This window comes from Salvia miltiorrhiza, chromosome 8 (genome assembly GCF_028751815.1).
Source record: "Salvia miltiorrhiza cultivar Shanhuang (shh) chromosome 8, IMPLAD_Smil_shh, whole genome shotgun sequence".
In the NCBI taxonomy this organism is placed as follows: Eukaryota; Viridiplantae; Streptophyta; class Magnoliopsida; order Lamiales; family Lamiaceae; genus Salvia; species Salvia miltiorrhiza.
The window spans coordinates 10,555,314-10,575,988 of NC_080394.1; the positions used below are offsets into that span (position 1 = coordinate 10,555,314).

General features: G+C 35.9%; 3 protein-coding genes and 1 non-coding gene across 8 annotated transcripts; 2 read left to right on the plus strand and 2 right to left on the minus strand.

Moving 5' to 3' along the window:
- Window positions 1-7,358: 7,358 nt before the first annotated feature.
- Window positions 7,359-12,598, minus strand: LOC131000838 (uncharacterized). Of its 5 annotated transcripts, none has more exons than XM_057926946.1 (4): window positions 12,298-12,598; window positions 9,701-11,303; window positions 7,871-7,938; window positions 7,359-7,767 (listed from the first exon to the last, which is right to left on the minus strand). In XM_057926946.1, exon 2 carries the CDS (start codon window positions 11,188-11,190, stop codon window positions 9,754-9,756), a length of 1,437 nt encoding a protein of 478 aa, XP_057782929.1. In that variant the 5' UTR covers window positions 11,191-11,303; window positions 12,298-12,598; the 3' UTR covers window positions 7,359-7,767; window positions 7,871-7,938; window positions 9,701-9,753. The 5 variants fall into 5 exon arrangements, with proteins under 5 accessions (XP_057782929.1, XP_057782930.1, XP_057782928.1 ...); XM_057926947.1 differs by having other exon boundaries at window positions 8,029-11,303; XM_057926945.1 differs by having other exon boundaries at window positions 9,701-11,373.
- A 139-nt stretch (window positions 12,599-12,737) lies between these two features.
- LOC131000846 (protein DJ-1 homolog C) lies at window positions 12,738-16,208 on the plus strand. Its single transcript, XM_057926966.1, has 8 exons — window positions 12,738-13,174; window positions 13,277-13,477; window positions 13,649-13,798; window positions 13,899-14,078; window positions 14,428-14,505; window positions 14,648-14,848; window positions 15,071-15,208; window positions 15,499-16,208. The coding sequence occupies exons 1-8, from the start codon at window positions 12,944-12,946 to the stop codon at window positions 15,703-15,705; spliced, it is 1,386 nt and encodes a 461-aa protein (XP_057782949.1). The 5' UTR covers window positions 12,738-12,943; the 3' UTR covers window positions 15,706-16,208.
- TRNAR-UCU (transfer RNA arginine (anticodon UCU)) lies at window positions 12,757-12,829 on the minus strand. The gene has a single exon. It is a non-coding gene; the product is annotated as a tRNA-Arg (tRNA).
- A 2,596-nt stretch (window positions 16,209-18,804) lies between the features above and the next one.
- Window positions 18,805-19,785, plus strand: LOC131000915 (uncharacterized). Its single transcript, XM_057927061.1, has 2 exons — window positions 18,805-19,371; window positions 19,492-19,785. The coding sequence occupies exons 1-2, from the start codon at window positions 19,002-19,004 to the stop codon at window positions 19,647-19,649; spliced, it is 528 nt and encodes a 175-aa protein (XP_057783044.1). The 5' UTR covers window positions 18,805-19,001; the 3' UTR covers window positions 19,650-19,785.
- The last annotated feature ends 890 nt before the right edge of the window (window positions 19,786-20,675 follow it).

Here is a 20,675-nt window from a genome sequence, read left to right on the forward strand (position 1 = left end):
CCCCCAAATAAGTTCCTCTTTCTTTCTTTCCATTTTTGGACATTGACCCCACCACTAATAATACTTTATTTATTCTTACTTTTCACTTTTTCACCACTCCCAATACTAATTATAACACATTTTCACATTTTCACCACTCTCAATACTAATTACTCCCTCCGTCCACGAAAAACATGCCACAATTTCCTTTTTCGTCCGTCCACGAAAAATATGCCACATCCATTTTTAGTAGTAGGGTCCACACTATTCCACTCACATTTAAAGTGGGACCCTTACTCCACTACCAACTTCACTCACATTTTATTAAAACCCGTGCCGAAAGCAAAGTGGCATGTTTTTCGTGGACGGAGGGAGTATAACATATTTTTCTCCACTATCAATACACTTTATCATTTTTCCTTAAAACCCGTGCCGTCCCCAAAGAGGAACTTATTTTGGGGACGGAGGGAGTAATAGTAAAAATAAAATAATGATAATAATAAATAAATAATATTAATAGTAATAATAATAATAATAAGTAATAGCAAAATAATTTAATATTATTAATATAATACATAATAATAATTGTAAAAATAATAAAAAAAATTAATAATAACAATAAATAAATAATATTAATAGTAAAATAACAAATAATATTAGAAAAAATAATAAAATAATTTTAATAATAACAAAAGATTAATTATTTAATAGTAAAATAATAAATGATAATAATAGTAAAACAATGATAATAAATAATAAAACAATATATATAAATAAATAAATAACAATAATAAATGAAAGTAATATAATAATTATTATTATTACTTTCATTTATTATTATTATTATTATTATTATTATTATTATTATTATTATTATTATTATTATTATTATTATTATTATTATGTTAATTTTATTTCATTCATATCAATTCATTCCGTACAAATACCAACCATAGGAATCCTATATTTCATTTCATTCCATTCCATTCCATTCTCCTTGTCATTCCTTTTCAAAATTCATTCTATTCCCTTCTAATTCCATTCCTACATACCAGTCATCACCTTATAAGCTCCTTTAAAGTGTTTAACAAAATAAGTTTTTAAACAGCTAGCTTATAAACTCTAAAAATAAGTTTCAAGAGCTTAAGTTCCTATAGCACAACTTATTTTTTGATAATCTTATATGCAACAATCATTTTACAAATATTATTCAATTATAGTAGTAATTTTTTATTTTCATCATAAACCATTTTAAGTTCATCTCTCTTCTATTTTCTTCTCTCTCTATTAAAAAAATTACCTCTCTAGATTATAAGCTCAATTATCCAAACACTTTGACAACTTATAAGAGCATCTCCACCGCGGGGGCAAAGGGGGGGTCAATCCGGGTCGCCAAGGTGGTGGCCGCGCTGGAGTGGCGCCCTGATTCGAAGCTGGGTCGAAGTGGAGACCCAGGGCGAAGGAGAGAAAAGATGGTCGCGTGTGGGAGACGCGCAAAAATAAAAAAAAATGAAAAATTACAAGAAGAGAGGAGAGATGGGGGAAGAAAAAAAATGAAAAATTTACAGAGAGGGGAGAGATGGGGGGAAAAGAAGAAGAAAGAGTGGGGTGGGGCGGTGGATGTGTAGGTAAAATTAATTTGACTTTTTAAATTCTTTTTAATTTTTAGCCCAATTTTTAATTATTGTTATTTAATTCATTGTATTGTATTTAAATTAGTAATATTTATTGTTAATTTTAATTATTGTAATTTTTTTTAATTATTAAAATTATGTAATTTTTTAATTATGTCTTTAATTTTATTTTAATTATTGTAATGTTTAATTTTAATTTTAATGAAATTGAAAATTTAAAAATAAAAGTGTAGAAATATGTATTTTGTGGAAATGAGAATCTGAGACACTCTCTAAGACTCAATGCATTGGAGAGGGGTGTGTCCTAGGTGGGGATCATCATCTAAGACACCCCCTAAGACACCATGCATTGGAGATGCTCTAAGTTCTTGAGAAATTATATTTTATAAATTATTGAAATATTTTATAAGCTTTAAGTAATTCACATCTTATTGTCTTTACCTTGTTGCCATTAAAATTTCGGCTGCATTTAGTTTTCTCCACCCTCACGCATTGGTATGTATGTTTTGTAGACATTACATCGGGAGAGGTTCAAATAAGAACCACTAAATAAAATTAGAACAGAGAACCATTTTAAACCATTCGATCATCAAGATCTACGGTGGATGCATCATCTTGGTGGATGAATGCAGATCCTGGGTTCGAATCCTGAAGGGAGCAAAAAATTTATTATTTTCGGATGTATTAAATTTAATAGCGAATGCATTAATTTATATAGTAGATGCATTGATTTTAATGGTTCTTATGTTCTCACGATAAGTGTGGTTCTCACTATAACCGCACCCCAATACATCTGATGAGATATAGTAATACATTAAATATGCATTCAAATATATGTGGCAGTGCCGATTCAAAAAAAAATATAGTATATATATATATGTGGCAGTGCATTTATGTTTAGATAACGTAATGAAACATTGAGAAACAAACTCACGTATTTGAATACATAAATACTCCGTATTGCATCTTCTACCTATTAATTATATATAGCGATATAGCCTCATTGATGTACTAATGCATCTTCTATCTATTAATTGAATTTTATGCCTTTTGAATTTTAAAATTATGATATACATATTAGTTATTGTTGAGTCGAGTTTAAATCTCAACAACAAATTTGTAGAAAATAATATGAATCGAGCAAAATTAAGTAAGAACAATTGAAATTTGCAGAGAAGATAGAGAAAATGCAGAGAGAAAAAGTGTTTTTATTCTCATTTGATGAATATAACGAATTAATGGCTTGCATATATACATACAATTGACGACGAATCAAAACTCCATATTAAAACACTCAAGTACCTACTATTGTCACAAATTATTATTATTATTATTTGAGTTGTGGGTATATATTACTCTTTAAATGGGTACGGTTCGCATAAATAAGTATTTATTTTGTTTTCGAATCGAAGAAAATCGACCTTTGATTAAATTTCACACCACCTTAATTTCCTCAATGATTGATCAGGGTTGGGAACAAATCATACTTTCACCACCTTTGATGATTTTACTTTCCATGGTATAAGAATCAATATATTTGATTGTTTTCTAAGGAAGTTCTCAATATATATGATTGTTTTCTAAGGAAGTTCTATAACCAACCGCACGAATTTCTACTTTAGTTCTAGTTTGATATTTTTGCCTTTTTTTCATCATTGTGTGATACTCGTGTAAAAGTAATATGAATATATGCATATAGTCCACATCTTATACTATAAAATAAAAATTTGTAACACATAGCGGAATCAAAGAGATGACCTATATTAGCACAAGTAGGGTGTAAAGTGGTTAAAGTTTAGTGGGCTTCTGGATATGTCTTATGCCTAATTTTTAAAACTCTTTCCTATTTCAATTTGTGGTTCGATACCTCTCAAAAAAAAAAAAAAAATTGTGGTTCGATATATTCTCAAATAATAGTGTAGCTCTTTCTATTTTGATTTTTGTAGCGATTGATTGGGATTTTAATTAATTTTTATATTAGGTGGTCCATTTATATCACTTTTATCATAGTATTTTATTTGAGAATTTTGATATCTTACTCTTACATTCATTTAGGGTGGAATTTTCAGTCTTAATCAACTTACATTTGTCCAATTTAATTTACAAGAGTGTAATTATACAAATATCTAGTCAATTACATATATATAGGGCAATTATACTCATAGTTTTCATAGCCCTTTTTTCCCCCTCTCACTCTAAATTTTGATAAATAAATAAATAAAAATAAAAGGTTCGTTTGCTTTTCGCTTTTTACAAATGTTGCGGACTTAGATACAGATTATGAAAAATATTAGAGTAACAAAAATGGACTTTATGAATATTATATAATACTCGGTGTTTGCAGAATAGAATAGATTCGGTATTATATATTGATTATCAAAAATACTTTGTTTGTCTTGGATCTATACTGACCTCAGCATTAGAGAATTTCTACTCAATTGACCCGGACACCCTCAAAAAGTATAAATAGTAATTTATATTCTTGATTGTAATTGTAGCAATCAGATTTCGAATAACGTATTTCTCTCTTTCAAGTCAAGAATATTCAACGCAAGTTACAGATGGGTTCAAGTTATGGCACAAAAGGATTTTAAATATAAATATTTAAAAGGGTTAATTACGCCAAAAATCATGAACTATACCCCAATTTTTAACTTTTCTATGAACTTTTTTTTTATTAAAAATTCCCTGAACTTAATGTGTTGAACAATTTTTCCATAACTTTCAAGAATCCCCAAATTCATAGCTGACATGGCATGTTTTAAGTGACCGGATATATGATATGGCATCGCCGGTGGAGAATTGAAACGACGTCGTTTAATTGGAGGTAAACGACGTCGTTTAACATCAGCCCCCCTTTCTGAGCCCTAATTTCGACGGAGGCGAAGGCGGAGGAAATCGACGGAGGCGGAGGATCAGTGCCGGAGATGCAGTGCAGCGGCGTGCTGGTTTGCAGCAGCGACCTCGCGCGGTATTGGTTTGCTATTGCCCGTTCTCGTGCGGCGCCGAACGCTAACCTTATAGCAACAATTGATGTCTCTTCGATTTTGGATAGAGGGGTGGATCTGAGGGGGTGGGCGGCGGCAGGGGCGCCGGATCTAGTGCGGCGGCGGGTGGAAGGAGGTGAAATTAAGGTTTGGGGTGGGGGAAAAGGGGGAGACGAAATTAAGGTTGGGGCGCTGGATCTGCTTTCGCCCTCTCTCTTCCCTCCTTTCTCGCTCTCTCGGTCAGACGACCATCGGCGAAGAGCCAATGCCGCTCTATTCTGCTCTGCTATGCTCAACGCCGCTCTATTATGCTCTGCTCTGCTCAACACCGCTATATTCCGCTCTTCTCTGCTCTACTATGCTCTATTCTGCTCTGCTTTGCTCTGCTCTACTATGCTCTATTCTGCTCTGCTCTACTATGCTCTACTCTTCTATACTCTGCTCGACTCTACTATGTTCTGCTCTACTCTACTCTGCTCTGCCCTTCTCTAAACCCTACCCCCTCTCCTCGAAGTCCGGCGACTGCACAGCCATAGGGCTGTCGCCGCAGAGCTCCAGATCCCCCACCTTCTTACGTCCTCTGCGCTTCGATTGGACAACAACCTAACCACCACCGTGCAAACGAAGAGAATACATGTGTAACTGTTTCTAACATGGAGGAGGAGTTCGCCGAACATGGAGAAGGGAAGGCGGTGGGCGGTGGAGAGAAAGGGGGCGGCGGATCTGGTGGGGCGGTGGTGTTCGCCGGACATAGAAGGGGGGGAAGAGAAAGAGAATAGTTTTTTTTTTTTTTTTTCCAAGTGTCAATTTTTAGTCCAAGTAGACGCCACGTCAGCTCGATATTACCACGTAGGCGACAAGTCAGCCCGGAGCTTCACCGGAGAAAAAAGTATGAAAAAATTGTTCAACACATTAAGTTCAGGGAATTTTTGATAAAAAAAAAAGTTCATGAAAAAGTTAGAAATTGGGGTATAGTTCATGATTTTTGGCGTAATTAACCCTATTTAAAATGTTGGACAATTAATATCTTTATTAGTGAAGATTTTTGTAAGATATGTTAGGCACGAAAGAATGTGGATGGCTGGTTCACATCACACTCCATTTGATGAGTATTAGGCATAATATTGATGCTTTATTTCTTCCGTGAGCATAAAAAAACAAAAACATAAATGATGAAATTGAATTATGCCAAGGTGGAGACAGCATCCAACTAAGTCTTCTTATGTTTTCTTTTTACAGCATTATTGTCATTATTGTAGAATATATAGACAATGGAAACCTAAGCCTAAAGCAAACTAGCATCATAGCATTTCGTTTAATCCACAAAAATCAAAACCTTTTACATATCATGTGATTTTCCTTACTAGAAATAAGCATGTTGAATTTTATTTGAAAATTCACATTTTTTTTTATATTCGCTACTAATTTTATTTGTTGTAAACGATATTTCAATATGAAAGGTGTTAGTGAAATTCACACCAATACCTTGGAGCCACTCAATCATTCCACCTTACTAAGCCATGTCTATTGTTGCAGGAACACTTTCTCCTCGAAAATCCGTTTGCTTTAATTTAGTGGTAATTAATTAATATAAACAGTCAAAGATGCATATATTATTTGAGAGAAAAGATAAATCTTGTAGATTCTACTTTTCTACTCTAGTAATTTGATAGGAATCTAATTCCCAAAAACTAATATATAGTATAGTAGATAACTTCATAGTGCATTTTGTAAAATATTGAGTAGGCTTTGAATAAAAACTTACATCCAATCTCTACACCCTCTTAGATATGTTCGTGGTTATATAGATTGAAAATACATATTACAGACTCGTGCTTCGCACCTATTAATATAATTGGGTCGAGATATAGGAAATCTAACATCAGTGATTCAGTGCAATAATTTTAATGGACCTTATCTCCTCTTCATTTTTTTTTTTTTGTGTGGCAGGATTTCCCACGATAATAGTAAAGCAATACAATCGAAAAATTATTTAACAATCATAATGATCCCAGCAATAAAGAGCATAAGACTTATTGAAGAATTTATGATCATTTTGTGGGGCAATAGTAGAAAGCGGCAAGTGGGAAGAATTTCTAGCGAAGAGTTTAAAACATGAGAAATACAGAAATGCTGAAGGAATAAAAACTCATTGAACGACCGACTCTACAATGGAACCACTAAATTATTGGGTTAATGGCACCAAAAACTACGAACTTTGAGCATATTCCGATTTAAATCTCTAACAAATAATTTTGCCTGTAAAACCACGAACTTTGAGCATGATTCTACACATGTGGCCAAATATTGTTCCCATAGTTAAAATCAGAACAAATTAAAAAATTTAAATATTTATACGCAGAATCTTTTGTTAGATGCTAAAATCAAAATAGGATTCATGGTTTTACAGGCCACTGACCCTAAATTACTACCATAGGTAATACACAAATCCATATCAACTAAGGGGGCGTCTGGTTTGATGGATGAGATAAATAAGATAGATAAAATTAATAAGATTGAAGGATGATTAAATAATCAATCCAATTTTAAAGTGAAATAATTATCCAACTGCGTGATTTATATGCAAAATTATCCATCACGAGCCGAATCATGCAGACCAAACACTTAATTAAGTCTTAATTAAGTTGGATTATTTTATCAGTCATTCTTTATCGCTCGAACCAAACGATTCCTAATAGTATTTCACTTATATCTTCAAAGAATAGAAAGCAGGTGTAGAAGATGAGCAGATCCCAAGTTTGCAAATGACAATAAATTGAAACCTCAGTTGCCTTACAAGCAAAAGCTGAACCGGTACCTGAATCTCCCGATTCTTTCGTTCATCAGCAGGTCAAAAACCAGACATGCAGCATTCGCGGAGATGAGTTTTCCATGCTAATGTATAACCGAACCCTAATGTCGAGAAGCAGAAGTCCTAACCAATATGAAAAGATCATTAACATCCAATGCTTCCCATTAGAATGGAATGCAGAATTTGACTTCAGCTGCAGAAAAGTTGGAGCCATTTCAGAGGATTATTTATGGAACGCGTCAACTACAGCAAAGTTTGCCAATGTGATGCCATTTGCCTTCAATTTATCAACTAACTAAGCATGGGATCGTTACAGATGCAGTAATGCTTTTCAAAACTCTGGTACTTGAGAAATCTACAAAAAGAAAATATTGTTCTTAGAAGTGGGACATCATGAAATTCCCAGTCACAAAAGCTAAGTGAACATCACAGAGCACGATGCACAGTTAGTGACTTACATATTTATCCCATCATTTGAAAATTCTTGAGCAGCACTTTCGTAGGTATGCAATTCCCAATCAGTATCCTGAGGAAATAATAAGAGAAAAGAGTAACCAAAATGACAAGTTTCAATAGTAATCACCGTGTAATCTCCAAACACCATAGATTTGATTACATTTCATAGCATAGTGGGTGGATCCCGTTACCCTTCATAATTGATTTCATTCATCCCCTTGCTCACAGGCCCATACCCTCCTTTATTAAAGGCTCCCTATACTTAAACCAAGAAACTAAAATGACGAGTGTCAATCTATATGCCCAGTATTGGCTGACTGCTATGTGCTTGACAGCATATGGTTAGCTCATACTGAAATACAAATATTCTAAACTAACAAAGCAGTACTAATAGGTCAGCTCCGACCTCAATGCATTTGAAAACCGAGCAAAGTCATCAGAACCTTAAGTTAGTGATAGAGACAATGAAACTGTGTAGATAAAAAGAGGAATCTTCAGAAGCAGGATCAATTATTTATGCGGAACTTTTTTCAATATGAGACCAGAAATTCTTATGAATTATAAAGGAAAGATGCTACAGATGGACAAGGTATCTTGAAGAAGGAACATAATTGACCAGCTAAAGAGCCTACTCCACACCATAATAGTATGAAAACTAGAAGAATCAGGAAACTTTGAGGTTTGACAACTACCAACCAACTATAACTCTAATCCTCCAAGATTTCATCAGGGATTCCTCCAAGTTCTCAAAATCTCATGTAATCTTTTCTAACCATAGAAACCAACATGGTGATCCCATGACCCATTATACTAAGTAAGTTCGACGTTGATAAGAATAAATCAATAAATCATGTATCGATAGTGGAAATACCCATAGAAGACCTAGATCCTTAAGCATCCTATGCAGCTATGCCACAAATTAAGAAGGGGAAAAAGCATTGAAGAAACATATGGTCCGTATCTCATGTCTATGCCTACATAATTCTGAGATTGCCTTCACACAAATTCACAATTCACACGTTGATAGCTTACCGAAAATCAATAACCGTGAACAAAACAGAATTTCATTGTAACATTAACCCAAATCAAATAAAAGCTGCGAAATTATTACTCCCTTTGTCCCAATAATAATGTACCAAAAAAATGGGACACGCAATCTAAGAAAATATAGATAAAGTAAATGAGGAGAGAGATAGAGAGAGTAGTGAAAAAATAAGAGAGAGGGATAGAGAGAGTAGATATAGTAAATTATTTTCTTTTTTTAGTTGGGACATTATAAATGGGACTCCCAAAAAATGAAATTTGGGACGTTAAACTAGGACGAAGAGAGCATTATTATTCAACTATTCATGAACTCTTGGAGGGATTCTTCTCCTTAGCACTATATGAATTCTTGCTAGATTGAGCCCCCCATCGAAGCCAATTTACGTGTGGATGAAGCTTAATTCACCAAACTTTGATCCTTCTTTCATCGGCATTGAACCTAACCAGAGGTTTCATCTGACTACCAGAATTCTAACATAAAACAGCACAATCACAAAGCAAACATCTCCTTAATTAAATGACAATACAGTATAGTAACTTCTATCATCATGAGTCAACAATGAATATAAAAGTCAACAAACAGAAAGATCTCCAATTTGCGGTTTAATCATTTGATCAGACTCAGCACCCTAGATGAGGGTCTCAATGATCATTTTATACGCACCTATTCATAAAAAAATCAAATGTAGTCACAGTATACAGTCATTATGTTGTCTCATTTCTAGTTGAAAAATAAAGAGAAGGTACTAAAAGAATGAGGACTAGGATTAAGGAAGCAGTGGATCTACCTCAGGTGAGAAAGATGTTCCTACAATGAATGAAGCAGGAGCGACATTTTCTTTTAGCCACAAGCAGCAAACAAATACTTTCTTTTACTTATGGGTTCCTCTTGCAAGAGAACCACATCCTGCACCTTTTCCAACAGCTCCTCCAGATTATTCACACCAAAGCTCATATAATCCAGTTGTTTTTTGTATCTCTGTTGGTATATGGACTCAAAAGAACCAAGAAATATCCGGCAAGAGTAGCTCACCATGATCTCTTGAAGCTCATACTTAAATTTGTTCAGGCATGTGTCAACAATTAGAGATTGACTGACAACCTCGAGATTAGAACTTTCTTCTTCTTGCCTACCATCATGTCCTCCTCCTACTACTGTTTCGTCACCTGAGAACTCATCTGAGGAGCCACTTCCAGCCGTTGCATCAACATTGTCTTCCTGAGATTCTTTTTCTTTCTTATCCCTCCTAGACAAAATTACAGGAGTACCAACTGCTCCAGATTTAGTGTTATAGAGGCAGACAAACTTTTTTTGGCCTTTTCCTTGAATAGCAATCGCATCACCCATCTTCTTAAGGAGGTTCGCAAGCTTAATTGCCCCATATTCAGAAACAAACAGAGGCTTCCCGTAATATTTTTGGTATTCTGCCGGAAGTCGGGTCAGAGGCAAACTGCCACCTGCCAATTCAAGCAACCTTATCAGTTGGCCCTTTAAATCGTTTAGATCTCTTGGCTGCACCCAAGTCGAGTCGTTTTGTTTACTTGAAGCAAGGTTTCCTGATGAAACTTCATCCAAGCTAGACGGAAGGCTAAGAGATTGAGAAATCATAGGATCTGAGGGCAGTGCAATTGGAATACTTTTATGCTCGGATGCAGACCGTGATACAAAAGATAAATCTCTCGTGCTGCAGTAGCCTTTTGAGATCCCCCTATACACTATAGACTCCTCTTCATTTTCACCATCCATATAATTGTTAATATGACATCCCACCAAGAGCCCTGCAAGATCCCCTGCAACTCCTCGAGATGGAATCATTGCTTTAGCCGGAGGCATAAAACCTTCCCCACGAGCAACATTAGGCCAGTCCCATACAAACCTACCTGCATTACTAAGGGCGGATGACACCCCCACTCTAGAAGGAATAGCAAGAATTACAGTATATCCTCGCTGACCTAGAATATGGAGAGCAGGAGCAAAATCAACATCTCCTGAGATCAGCATGATGGAAGATGGTGGAGGATTGTCAAGAGCAAAAAGGAACATGTCGATCAATATTGCCTTGTCGGATGCATCCTTACGTCCATTCGGGACATCTATGAGCTTCACACCAGTTCTCTGGCATCCTTCTCTTAATCGCCTAGGGAAAGCATTAAAATCCCCATATGCCGAAAACATTGTTACAGCTCCATCAATTATAGGATGAACTCGCAGGGCCATCCTAATGTTACCAGCCACATCTTCAGACCGCACATCACTTGGCACGGGACAGTTCTCCATGTCCCAAAGAATAGCAACAGGACCCTGAGAGGAGCACCAACTTTGATGCAACAAAGGTCGATATCGGTTTCCATTTGAGCTTTCTGATTGCTTTGGGCCATGTCCTGAGTATTCTGATGGAAACAGCAATGTAGATGTATTTGAGCTCGACATCACTGATTTAAATGGATAAATGACTTCTACCTTCCTGATGTTAAGGATAGATCATGAATCTCCATGGGTTAAATAATTGGAATAATTTACACTAAATTGAGTAGAACAACACAAAAACAGGCAGCAAAAAGGGCACTTAGACTCCAGAAATAAACAGTAAGATAAATCCAACATCGATTCACCACAAGCACTCACTCCCATGCAAAATAAAGTGCTAACTTCGGGTCTAATCTCGAGTGTTGATTCATATTGGCAAATATAAAGTGTTAACTTTGGGCCTACTCTAGAGTCTTGATTCATATTGGGAGATATAAAGTGTCAAATTTATTCTATTCCAAACTCTTTTGTTGATCAGAATTCAGAAGAGTTCAAATAATAATAAATATAACTGGACAGAACCCCTTATTATTAAGTGATAACACACCCAAGCAAAAACTACAACCTGTAAAGTCTAGTACAAGCTAGAAAACAATTAATTCCCGAATGACTACACATTACTATAAACAAGATTTTATTAGGATTGGCAAAATCCCTTTTGGATACCTACCAAACAGGTTGAACTAGTACAAATTGCCTCCTATATATGGATGCAATAAAGCATAATATGAAACGCGAACATTCAATGGATGCACAAAAGAGAATGCATAAAATTAGAATAAGATAGCAGCTTCAGCTCCACATTGTCAACAAGTCCTAAATTCAAACACAATTAGAAGAAAAAATCAGACAAATGCATAATAATGCTGCAGATATTTCTACACTAATTAAACAACCACAAAATAATGAATCTAAAGGAGTAAATACAGCAATCAAGAAACATGAAGAAATATCATCAAATTCTTGATTAAGGAATAAATTCCAATTCAAGATCCATATTTTTTCCTAAACCCATCCGAACTGGGAAAACCCTCATGGATTTCTTATAAGAATGCATGTTGAAAGAATATTACTTACCTGAAGAAGATATGGAAGGAGGCTGACGCCTGTGTTGTTCTTATACCAAAATAAAATTAAAAAAGAGATGATCTAACAGTAGTTGTTGGATTATATCGCAGTTATGGCGAGATTTATTTGGATGCAAACATAGAGTTCAATTGTTTTTTCCCCTTTATGGGAGGCCGGTGGAGGAAGGCTGACCTCAACTTTCTAGGTTAGCAACGCCTTATTTGCAACTTAAGAAATGGGTTTTTATCAAATTGATGATACTTATTTCTTAATTAGTGAGCTATAATATATTTCTCATAAATTCCGTAATGTATGCTAAAAAAAAAAAAACATAAAAATAGAAAAAGTGGCCCGGAGAGCCGACCGCCCCTTTCACCCTGCCGGTGGAGATGGTGACCGGCCGTAGTTGTTAAGAATTTCTTTTCTAAATTGAGCAAAAAAATTAAAATAAAAAAATAAAAAATTAAACACGCCCGGTGGGACTCGAACCCACAATCGCCTGATTAGAAGTCAGACGCCTTATCCATTAGGCCACGGGCGCTATTGATGACTTTATGTTTAGTACCTTAAAATTTCAACTGCATTAACTAGCCATTTTTTTCCCTTGAAAAAGGTAAAAAAGAAGAACAGAGAGATTAACAATTTCAGCAAAAAAATGGCGTTGCCGTCACTAACACTGCCGCCTCTTTATCCGGTGGCTGCTCCGAAGAAGCCGGCGGCCGTATACGTCGTGGTGCAATCATCAAGCTTCTCGGTTAATGGAGCAACTCGAAACTGTAAAACGCAGGAGAAACCCGTCGTTAGACGACGCTTGACAAAACCCACCGGAATTACCTTACCAACTCCCGAGACGTCATCCTCGTTTTCTTCAGTTCCTCTTAAAAAGGTGCCCTTTTGTTGGTTCGCATTTGATTTTGCTGAGATATAAAGTTTCTTGCTGTGGTTTCCCGCTAGTTTGTCATCATTATTATGATTATTAATGTGATAGGTTCTAGTGCCAATTGGGTTTGGGACGGAGGAGATGGAAGCGGTGATAATGATTGATGTTTTGCGGCGGTCAGGAGCGCATGTCACGGTGGCTTCCGTGGAGGACCAGCTGGAGGTTGAGGCGGCTGGTGGCACCAGGCTGGTGGCTGATGCCTTTATCTCTGCTTGCTCTGATCAGACCTTTGATCTTGTTGCGCTTCCGGTTTGTTTCCTCTAGATAGCTTGCTTCATGTATATACTGAATGTTATTGATTATTAGCTTTCAGCTTTATTGGTATACTTTGTTCTTCTATGCTATGTAACTTTACTTTACCTTTGTATTGAGTTTCGAGTTGTAAACTACTCGTGACTGGACTTTGTTGTATGTGCATAGGGAGGAATGCCAGGCTCTGCACGCCTAAGGGATTGCCAAGTTCTTCGGGATATAACAATAAAACACGCGGAGGCGAAGAGGTTATATGCTGCGATTTGTGCTGCTCCAGCAGTTACGCTTTTGCCTTGGGGGCTACTTAAGAGGAAACAGGTAATTCCAATTGGTTTGATGGCTAACTTTGACTCGTTTTCTTTCTCGTGTATATTTGCATTGTTTGATTTAATGATGAGCTCATAGTATATGTGCTTAGACAACTTGTCACCCTGCGTTTATGGATAAGCTTCCCACTTTTTGGGCTGTCAAATCAAATTTACAAGTTTCGGGAGAGCTGACAACTAGTCGAGGCCCTGGCACTTGTTTTGAGTTTTCCCTGTCACTGGTGGAACAGCTATTTGGTGAGTTGGTGGCCAAGGAAATTGCTGACACTATGGTAAGAAAATCTGAATCAGCTTTGTTTAGAATATAACTGAAAAATATGTAAGTCATAAGCATTATAATAGTGTGGCTAGTTTTTGAGGACATCTTCATTGTAATTCTTAACCGAAGAGAGATGAGAATATGTATCTAATGATGACATAGTTCAAAAGAAGTTCTTAACTTTTACCTCAGAGCTAGATATGTTTCTATTAGCAACAACCACATAGAATTTAGGTGAAGGGCTGCTAGAGTTCTCTCGTTCTGAAAATTGTATTTTGTTTTCTGGCTAGTTCATAGCAGTACATCTTGTGTGTTTTTGCTTCCACCATTACCAGTTTGAGATAATACTTTGCTTGTCTCAGCTGTTGAATGTTGCTGATAATAACTCTAGGAAGGAAGAGTTTAATGAAGTTTCCTGGTCTTTTGATCACCCTCCTCAGGTAAGAACTTTAGCTACCTACGATACCTTAATATCTTCTGCAATTACTATTACTAGTATATTTTATAAATTGATCCTCTCAACGCTTTATCTAACTTTTAAAGAACTTTAAATGTTGCTTGTGGTTGTGGCAAATGTTGTAGGTTCTGATTCTGGTTGCTAATGGTTCTGAAGAAATTGAAGTGGTGTCCATTGTAGATATTCTACGACGAGCAAAAGCAAATGTTGTGGTTGCTTCGGTGGAAAAATCCTTGCAGGTTTTAGCATCCAGCGGGACAAAGATAATGGCAGACAAGATGATTGGTGCTGCTGCAGATTCAATTCATGATCTGATAATCCTGCCTGTAAGGTTTCAAAACTCGTATACTGTTTCCTGCATTTTAACTATTTCTTCGCTTCTTTTGCATCTCCATCTTTGGTCTGCCGTTGGAGCATGTCCGGGGGTCGTGAAACTCAACTTTTTACATGTTATATATTGTTTCTGTTCAATCCTCCCCAAGTTACATGAAGGAGGAATCATTTCCTTCTGGCCTTCTCCTAAGTCGTTGCTTGCTCGTAAATTACAGGGAGGAACTTTGGGGACTGAGAAGCTACACAGATCTAGAATTCTAAAGAAATTGTTGAAAGAACAACAATCAGCTGGCAGAATATTAGGAGCCATCTGTTCTTCACCTACAGTTCTTCACAAACAAGGACTGCTAAAGGTAAATCGGTCACTTCAATCTATATCTATCTTTTGGAGTAGGATGTTGATAAGTTATGGAGCCTGTTTTATTCTAAGGGTGTTTTAGTCAGTTTCGGGTAGGATTCTTATTAGAGTTGAATTTCTAATATAAATAGTCTTCTAGTCTCCATATAATTGTATCCGAAAATATTAGTGAAAAATCCCTGGCTGGACGTAGTGATGAATTGGGTAAACAATTAGTGTGTTTTTCTTTGCTTTCTTAATTTGTAATACATGTCAAGCTATAAATACTTGCTCTACTTGAAACAGGGTAAGAAAGCAACAGCCCATCCCTCTGTCATAAACATGCTCGATGATGCTGTGAGTGGTGTCCGAGTAGTTATTGATGGCAAGGTGATCACTGGCAGGGGACTTGCTACTGCAGCGGATTTCGCACTTGCTATCGTAGGTAAACTTTTCGGGTCAGCAAGAGCAAGGAGTGTGGCGGAAGGTCTCGTTTTTGAGTACCCTCGATGATAAGAGGCTGGCTTCCGGTAGCCTAGATGATCCAAAGAGATGAGCACACAGCATCGTAATCTTTCTTCTTGGGTAGAGAAAGCTCGGATTCTGTGAAAAATGCAGGACCATAGTCGTAAAAGGAGAAATGCCGGTGAAAGAATCAGGGATGGTGCGGTTTTACAGTCGTGTCGTGTGTGAAGCAATGCTCGCAGGAAATGGACTTGTTGCCGAAGATATCAGTGGGTCTGTTTCCCTTTCTGTGGCTTTCTTTTGCTACTTGTGTGCAAATTTGTTGGTGTCCTTATTTAGAAGCATGGTCTAATACAGAAAACAATTCAAAAGGAGCCTGTTTGTATTTGTTTTCAATGTTGTATCATTATGTTATTTAAGGTCTCAAGTCTATTTGGACCCATGTTTATACAGAATTTGTCTAGTATCATTCACATCTTCCATCTTGAAACCTACTTTAGTTTCTAGTAATCATGTTTATATATAATGTGAATAAATTATGTTTTTACAAATTGATTCATGTAGTATGGGAGGTCTATTTTCTCAAAATTTAAAATTGATAAAGGTAGTATTGTCAAAAGAAGGAATATAATTTATTTCATGATGATTAGAAATGAGGGGGAATGGTTAAACTTGTTTCTATATAGATGAGCATTCTTTCATAAATGATGATTTTTAACATAAGAACACATCGGTTATGGTATTGAGAATGAACATGAGAACTTATCTTGATTCCATTCTATTCCATTGTTGCATAACTGTGTTGAATTGATTGTTTGACAAAGGAAAATATAGTAAAATCTTTATAAATTAATAGCCGTGGGACTTATTAATTTATAGAGTGTTTTTTTAATCTCATAAATTATAATTTTAATTAGATCAAGTTATAATTTGTAAAAACAAATAATACTGATACATAATGTTTTGATGAATTCTAAATTAAATAGGTTCGTTGCATATTTAATTAAATGAATTCTAAATTAAATAGGTTCGTTGCATATTTAATTAAATGAATTCATGTATATATCAATCATTATAACTAATTAAATATTTCCATGCATCTACCAATTCATTGTAATTAAATATGTATATTTATGTATCAATCAATACATTGTAATTAATTAAATATATTCATATATGACTACTTAATGGAATTACTAAATAAATCTCAATATGGAAAAAAAATAACTCTTTTCATTTAAAAGGTATCCAAAAATATGGGAAAAAAAAATAACTCTTTTCATTTAAAAGGTATCCAAAAATCATCCATGACTGATCAAATGCATAAAGTCCTATGTGAGTATTGAACTTACCCAAAAATCATCCGGTTCTTCAAGCCGTGCTTTGACGAAGGAGGCTTACGCAGTCAATCTGTAAAGTCTCACTTTGTATTGACGAGAGGTCAAGGCCATGGGTTGAAAGTTCAAGGACATTGGAGCGGAGCATGTTGTTTATTTGTCCCATTAACATTAGGTTTATCGACTGTTAATTTTTTATGTTGAGTCAACATTCTAGATGCAGTTAATAGATATGTGTGTTAATCTTAGGTAGCCAATTTGTATAGGTTGATCGCCAAGAGATCTTGTACTGTACTTTGTAATGTTGGTGATCATAGTAGATTTGGTCATGAGGCACTCACGAGTTGAATTTATTTAACCCGTGAAATGGTATCCTGTGTGTTTTTTAAATTTCGTTGAATGTTATCAACATTCTTGCCAACATTATTCTTACAAGTTATACAATGTTACTTATGCTAATTTGGAGTACTAAATTCTTTCACATATTTCAACTATTTATTGAAAATCACGCTCTAAAGTCAAATTATAATTTTCATGAACGGAGGGCGTAATTAGAAAGTTCAAATTATTAAATCAAATTATTTATGTATATAGCATTATTAGAAATAGATTTTAATGTATATGAATAAGTCAAACAAGATTAAATAACATTTTAAATAATATTTAAATTGTGAATATTAGACAAATACATCTAAGTGTGTGTAGAAATTGAATGGGTCGATCAAATTGATCAAAAATGAATCGAATCGATCAATTTTTTATTGGTTTTCTGTTCTGGTTTGACCGATTGATTAGTTTTATTGAAACTTTTCTATCTATATGATCGGTTTGATTTTTCTAAATTTAGTTCGATTGAAAATCAAACCAATAGATTGTTTCTCGTTAATTTTTAATTTTTTAATTTTAATCTAATTTAATTGAGAGTTCCAAATACATAACCATACCGCCACACTTGCTGCACTCATCGCCATCGCCAACCGTCGTTGTGTCACCGCCCTCCTGTCAGCATTGTGTCTCTCGCCTCCCCCTTCCCCTATTCCTCGCTCCCTTGTCCCTTCGCTCTTTACTTTCTCTTCTCCACCACTCCCAAGCAGTTTCGCATTCTCGCCGATCTCTCATCCTGTTCATAGTTGCACCGCTCTTTTCTTCTCTATCCCTTCTTTCGCGTCGATCGATCCATTGAAAAATTGATTACATCGTCGGTTTGATTTTTTTGTCAAATTTTTCAGCCAAAAATAAATCAGTTCGACCTATGAAAACTTCTAACTGTCCGGTTCATCGATTTAAAATTTTTGGATTGAATGACCGGTCAAACCGATCGATGCACAGAGCTAAGAGCAACTCCAGCGCTGGTGTCGAAGGAGGCGTCGATCCGGGTCGAAGAGAAGGCCGCCGCACTGGAGACGCGGGCTGATGCGAGGCCGTGTCTTAGCCAAGACACGGGTCGAAGGCGAGGATGGTGTGGCGCGTCCGGAGGACGCGCCCAATTAAAAAAAAATTGAAATTCGGTTTTTAAAATTTGAAAAAGCCGTTGCCAATTTTTTATTTTTTAAATTGAAATTCGGTTTTTAAATTTTATTTTTAATGAAATTGGGAATTTAAAAATAAAAGTGTAGAAATATGAATTTTGTGGAAATGAAGATCTAAGATAATCTCTAAGAACCAATGCATTAGAGAGGAGTGTGTCTTAGATGGGGACCACCATCTAAGACACCCCTAAGACACCATGCATTGGAGATGCTAAGCATCCATTTAACTACTATACCTAATAAGTTCATTTAATACTTTTTTGAAAACTACTGCTCAATTATTATGGCATTGTCGGACCTCAAGACCAAGAATATAACGGTAGAGCAGCGCCACGTCGGACGAGGCGGGCCCACCATCCACCACTACAACTCAACCCACCATTTAAAACCCCAACAATCCGTGTCCTACTTTTCCAACTCTCCCAATTTAATTTTAACGAACACAAAGTAATTATTGCTCCACGGCGGCGTATTCTCCATGTCCCTATCAGAGCCGCCGCGCCTCCGCCGTGGAGCCCCCTCGCCCCTCTACAAGCAGAATTCGTGGTCGCCCGACATCCTCCGCGACGAGGCCTGGACCAACCGCCGGAAGAATCATAGCCTGCTGCGTGGCCGCAGCTTCACCGAAGATGATCTCGAGGAGCTCCGCGCCTGCTTCGAATTAGGATTCGACTTTGATTCCACCGATTCGAATCCGAAGCTATCGTCCACTTTTCCTGCGCTTGAGTTGTACCATGCTGTGAACCGGAACTACTCCAACAGCTTGTCTCGATCTTCTTCGGCGTCGTTTTCCGATTCCGATTCGGCCGCGTCGACTGCCGGGAGCACCGATTTTATTGTTAGTCCAGGTATAGTCGAGTTGATTAGCTGTTTTTTCGAGCAAAAAGAGTTGATGTTCTTACGGAATTAGGGATACAATTGAACTGAACTTGTTGTGTGATTTGTTGTTTCATTTGAAAAAAAAAAAGGTGATAATCCTGAGATTGTGAAGACGAGGTTGCGGCAATGGGCGCAGGTGGTGGCGTGTTCGGTGCGCCAATCTTCACCAATTTGTTGCGATTCAGATGGCTGTTTGGGGAAAAAGGGTAGTGGAGAAGAGAGAGAAAAAACGATTTTGCATCTTTAGACTTTTCTTTTTCTTTTTTCCCTGAATTTCCTGTTACAAATTGCACTTGTGAAATTTTTGCTGCTGTATTCGGTGGTGGGAGAGAATTTTTTATGTTTGTGTCTGGATTTTCTAATTAATTTAGAAATTTGTGGTATGTCTGTTTGATTGTTAGGGCTATAACCCCTATCCCTAGGCAGTTTTGCATAGTTGTAGAGTCTCCTGATTCTTTTATTCGATTATTATGATTTTCGCTCTAATTAGGCAAAGCAAGGTCGGAATATTTACAAGAAAAACAAAAAGACTTGTGTAAGACTGTTACTTTGATACATCTTTATAGTAATTTTGAGGGTTGTTTGTTCGCATTTCAACATTTTAAATCAAGATTGGGGTGCATTTACTTTGATGAATAAATTTATTCACGAAAGATGATGAATAACAAAAATTTATGTCTTTAAATGTCTCAAATCTTTTATCATATTTTAATGGTGTGATGATATTATTCATCTGGAAGTGAAAATAAAGAAAAATAGTGACCTTCTCTTTTGTGTAAATTGTGAAAAAAGAAATGAAATATTTAAAGGCATAAATATTTTTATCCATCATTTTTTATTGATAAATTTATCCATCAAAGTAAATGAAATTTTGTTTAGATTAATTATTGATTTACATTTATCAAGATTTAATTAAAAAATTTGTTACATATAAATACAATATTCTCAGTCTTCAACACCCATTTGTGCTAGTTTTTCCATGAAACTTCTATGGAAAAACAAAACGTCAAATGCACCACAGTGCACACCATTCTTTCCTATAATTTTTCCACCATTCATAAATCGTTTTCTCTGTAGCATCGTTTGTACCAACTGTGCCATCATAACTCGCGCGTTCCAATCCGAACCCAAAGCTCAACCTACGTGTAAATCCAAACTCGGTCCGCCTTAATAAAGGGCAAAACAATCCTAAAACATAAAAAATAGACAAATTTTATACTTTTTAGATGAGAGGTTAAATATTGGGTTTCATTACTCAATATGCATATCTCAA

What these genes read in the sequence shown, in the direction of transcription:
- LOC131000838 (XM_057926945.1), bottom strand. Translation starts at nt 11,343, where the DNA reads ATGTCGAGCTCAAATACATCTACATTGCTGTTTCCATCAGAATACTCA.
- LOC131000846 (XM_057926966.1), top strand. Translation starts at nt 12,944, where the DNA reads ATGGCGTTGCCGTCACTAACACTGCCGCCTCTTTATCCGGTGGCTGCT. An exon ending in TTGATCTTGTTGCGCTTCCG is followed by an intron (nt 13,478 to 13,648) that starts GTTTGTTTCCTC and finishes GTATGTGCATAG; the next exon opens with GGAGGAATGCCAGGCTCTGC. An exon ending in CTTTTGATCACCCTCCTCAG is followed by an intron (nt 14,506 to 14,647) that starts GTAAGAACTTTA and finishes CAAATGTTGTAG; the next exon opens with GTTCTGATTCTGGTTGCTAA.
- LOC131000915 (XM_057927061.1), top strand. Translation starts at nt 19,002, where the DNA reads ATGTCCCTATCAGAGCCGCCGCGCCTCCGCCGTGGAGCCCCCTCGCCC. An exon ending in CGATTTTATTGTTAGTCCAG is followed by an intron (nt 19,372 to 19,491) that starts GTATAGTCGAGT and finishes AAAAAAAAAAAG; the next exon opens with GTGATAATCCTGAGATTGTG.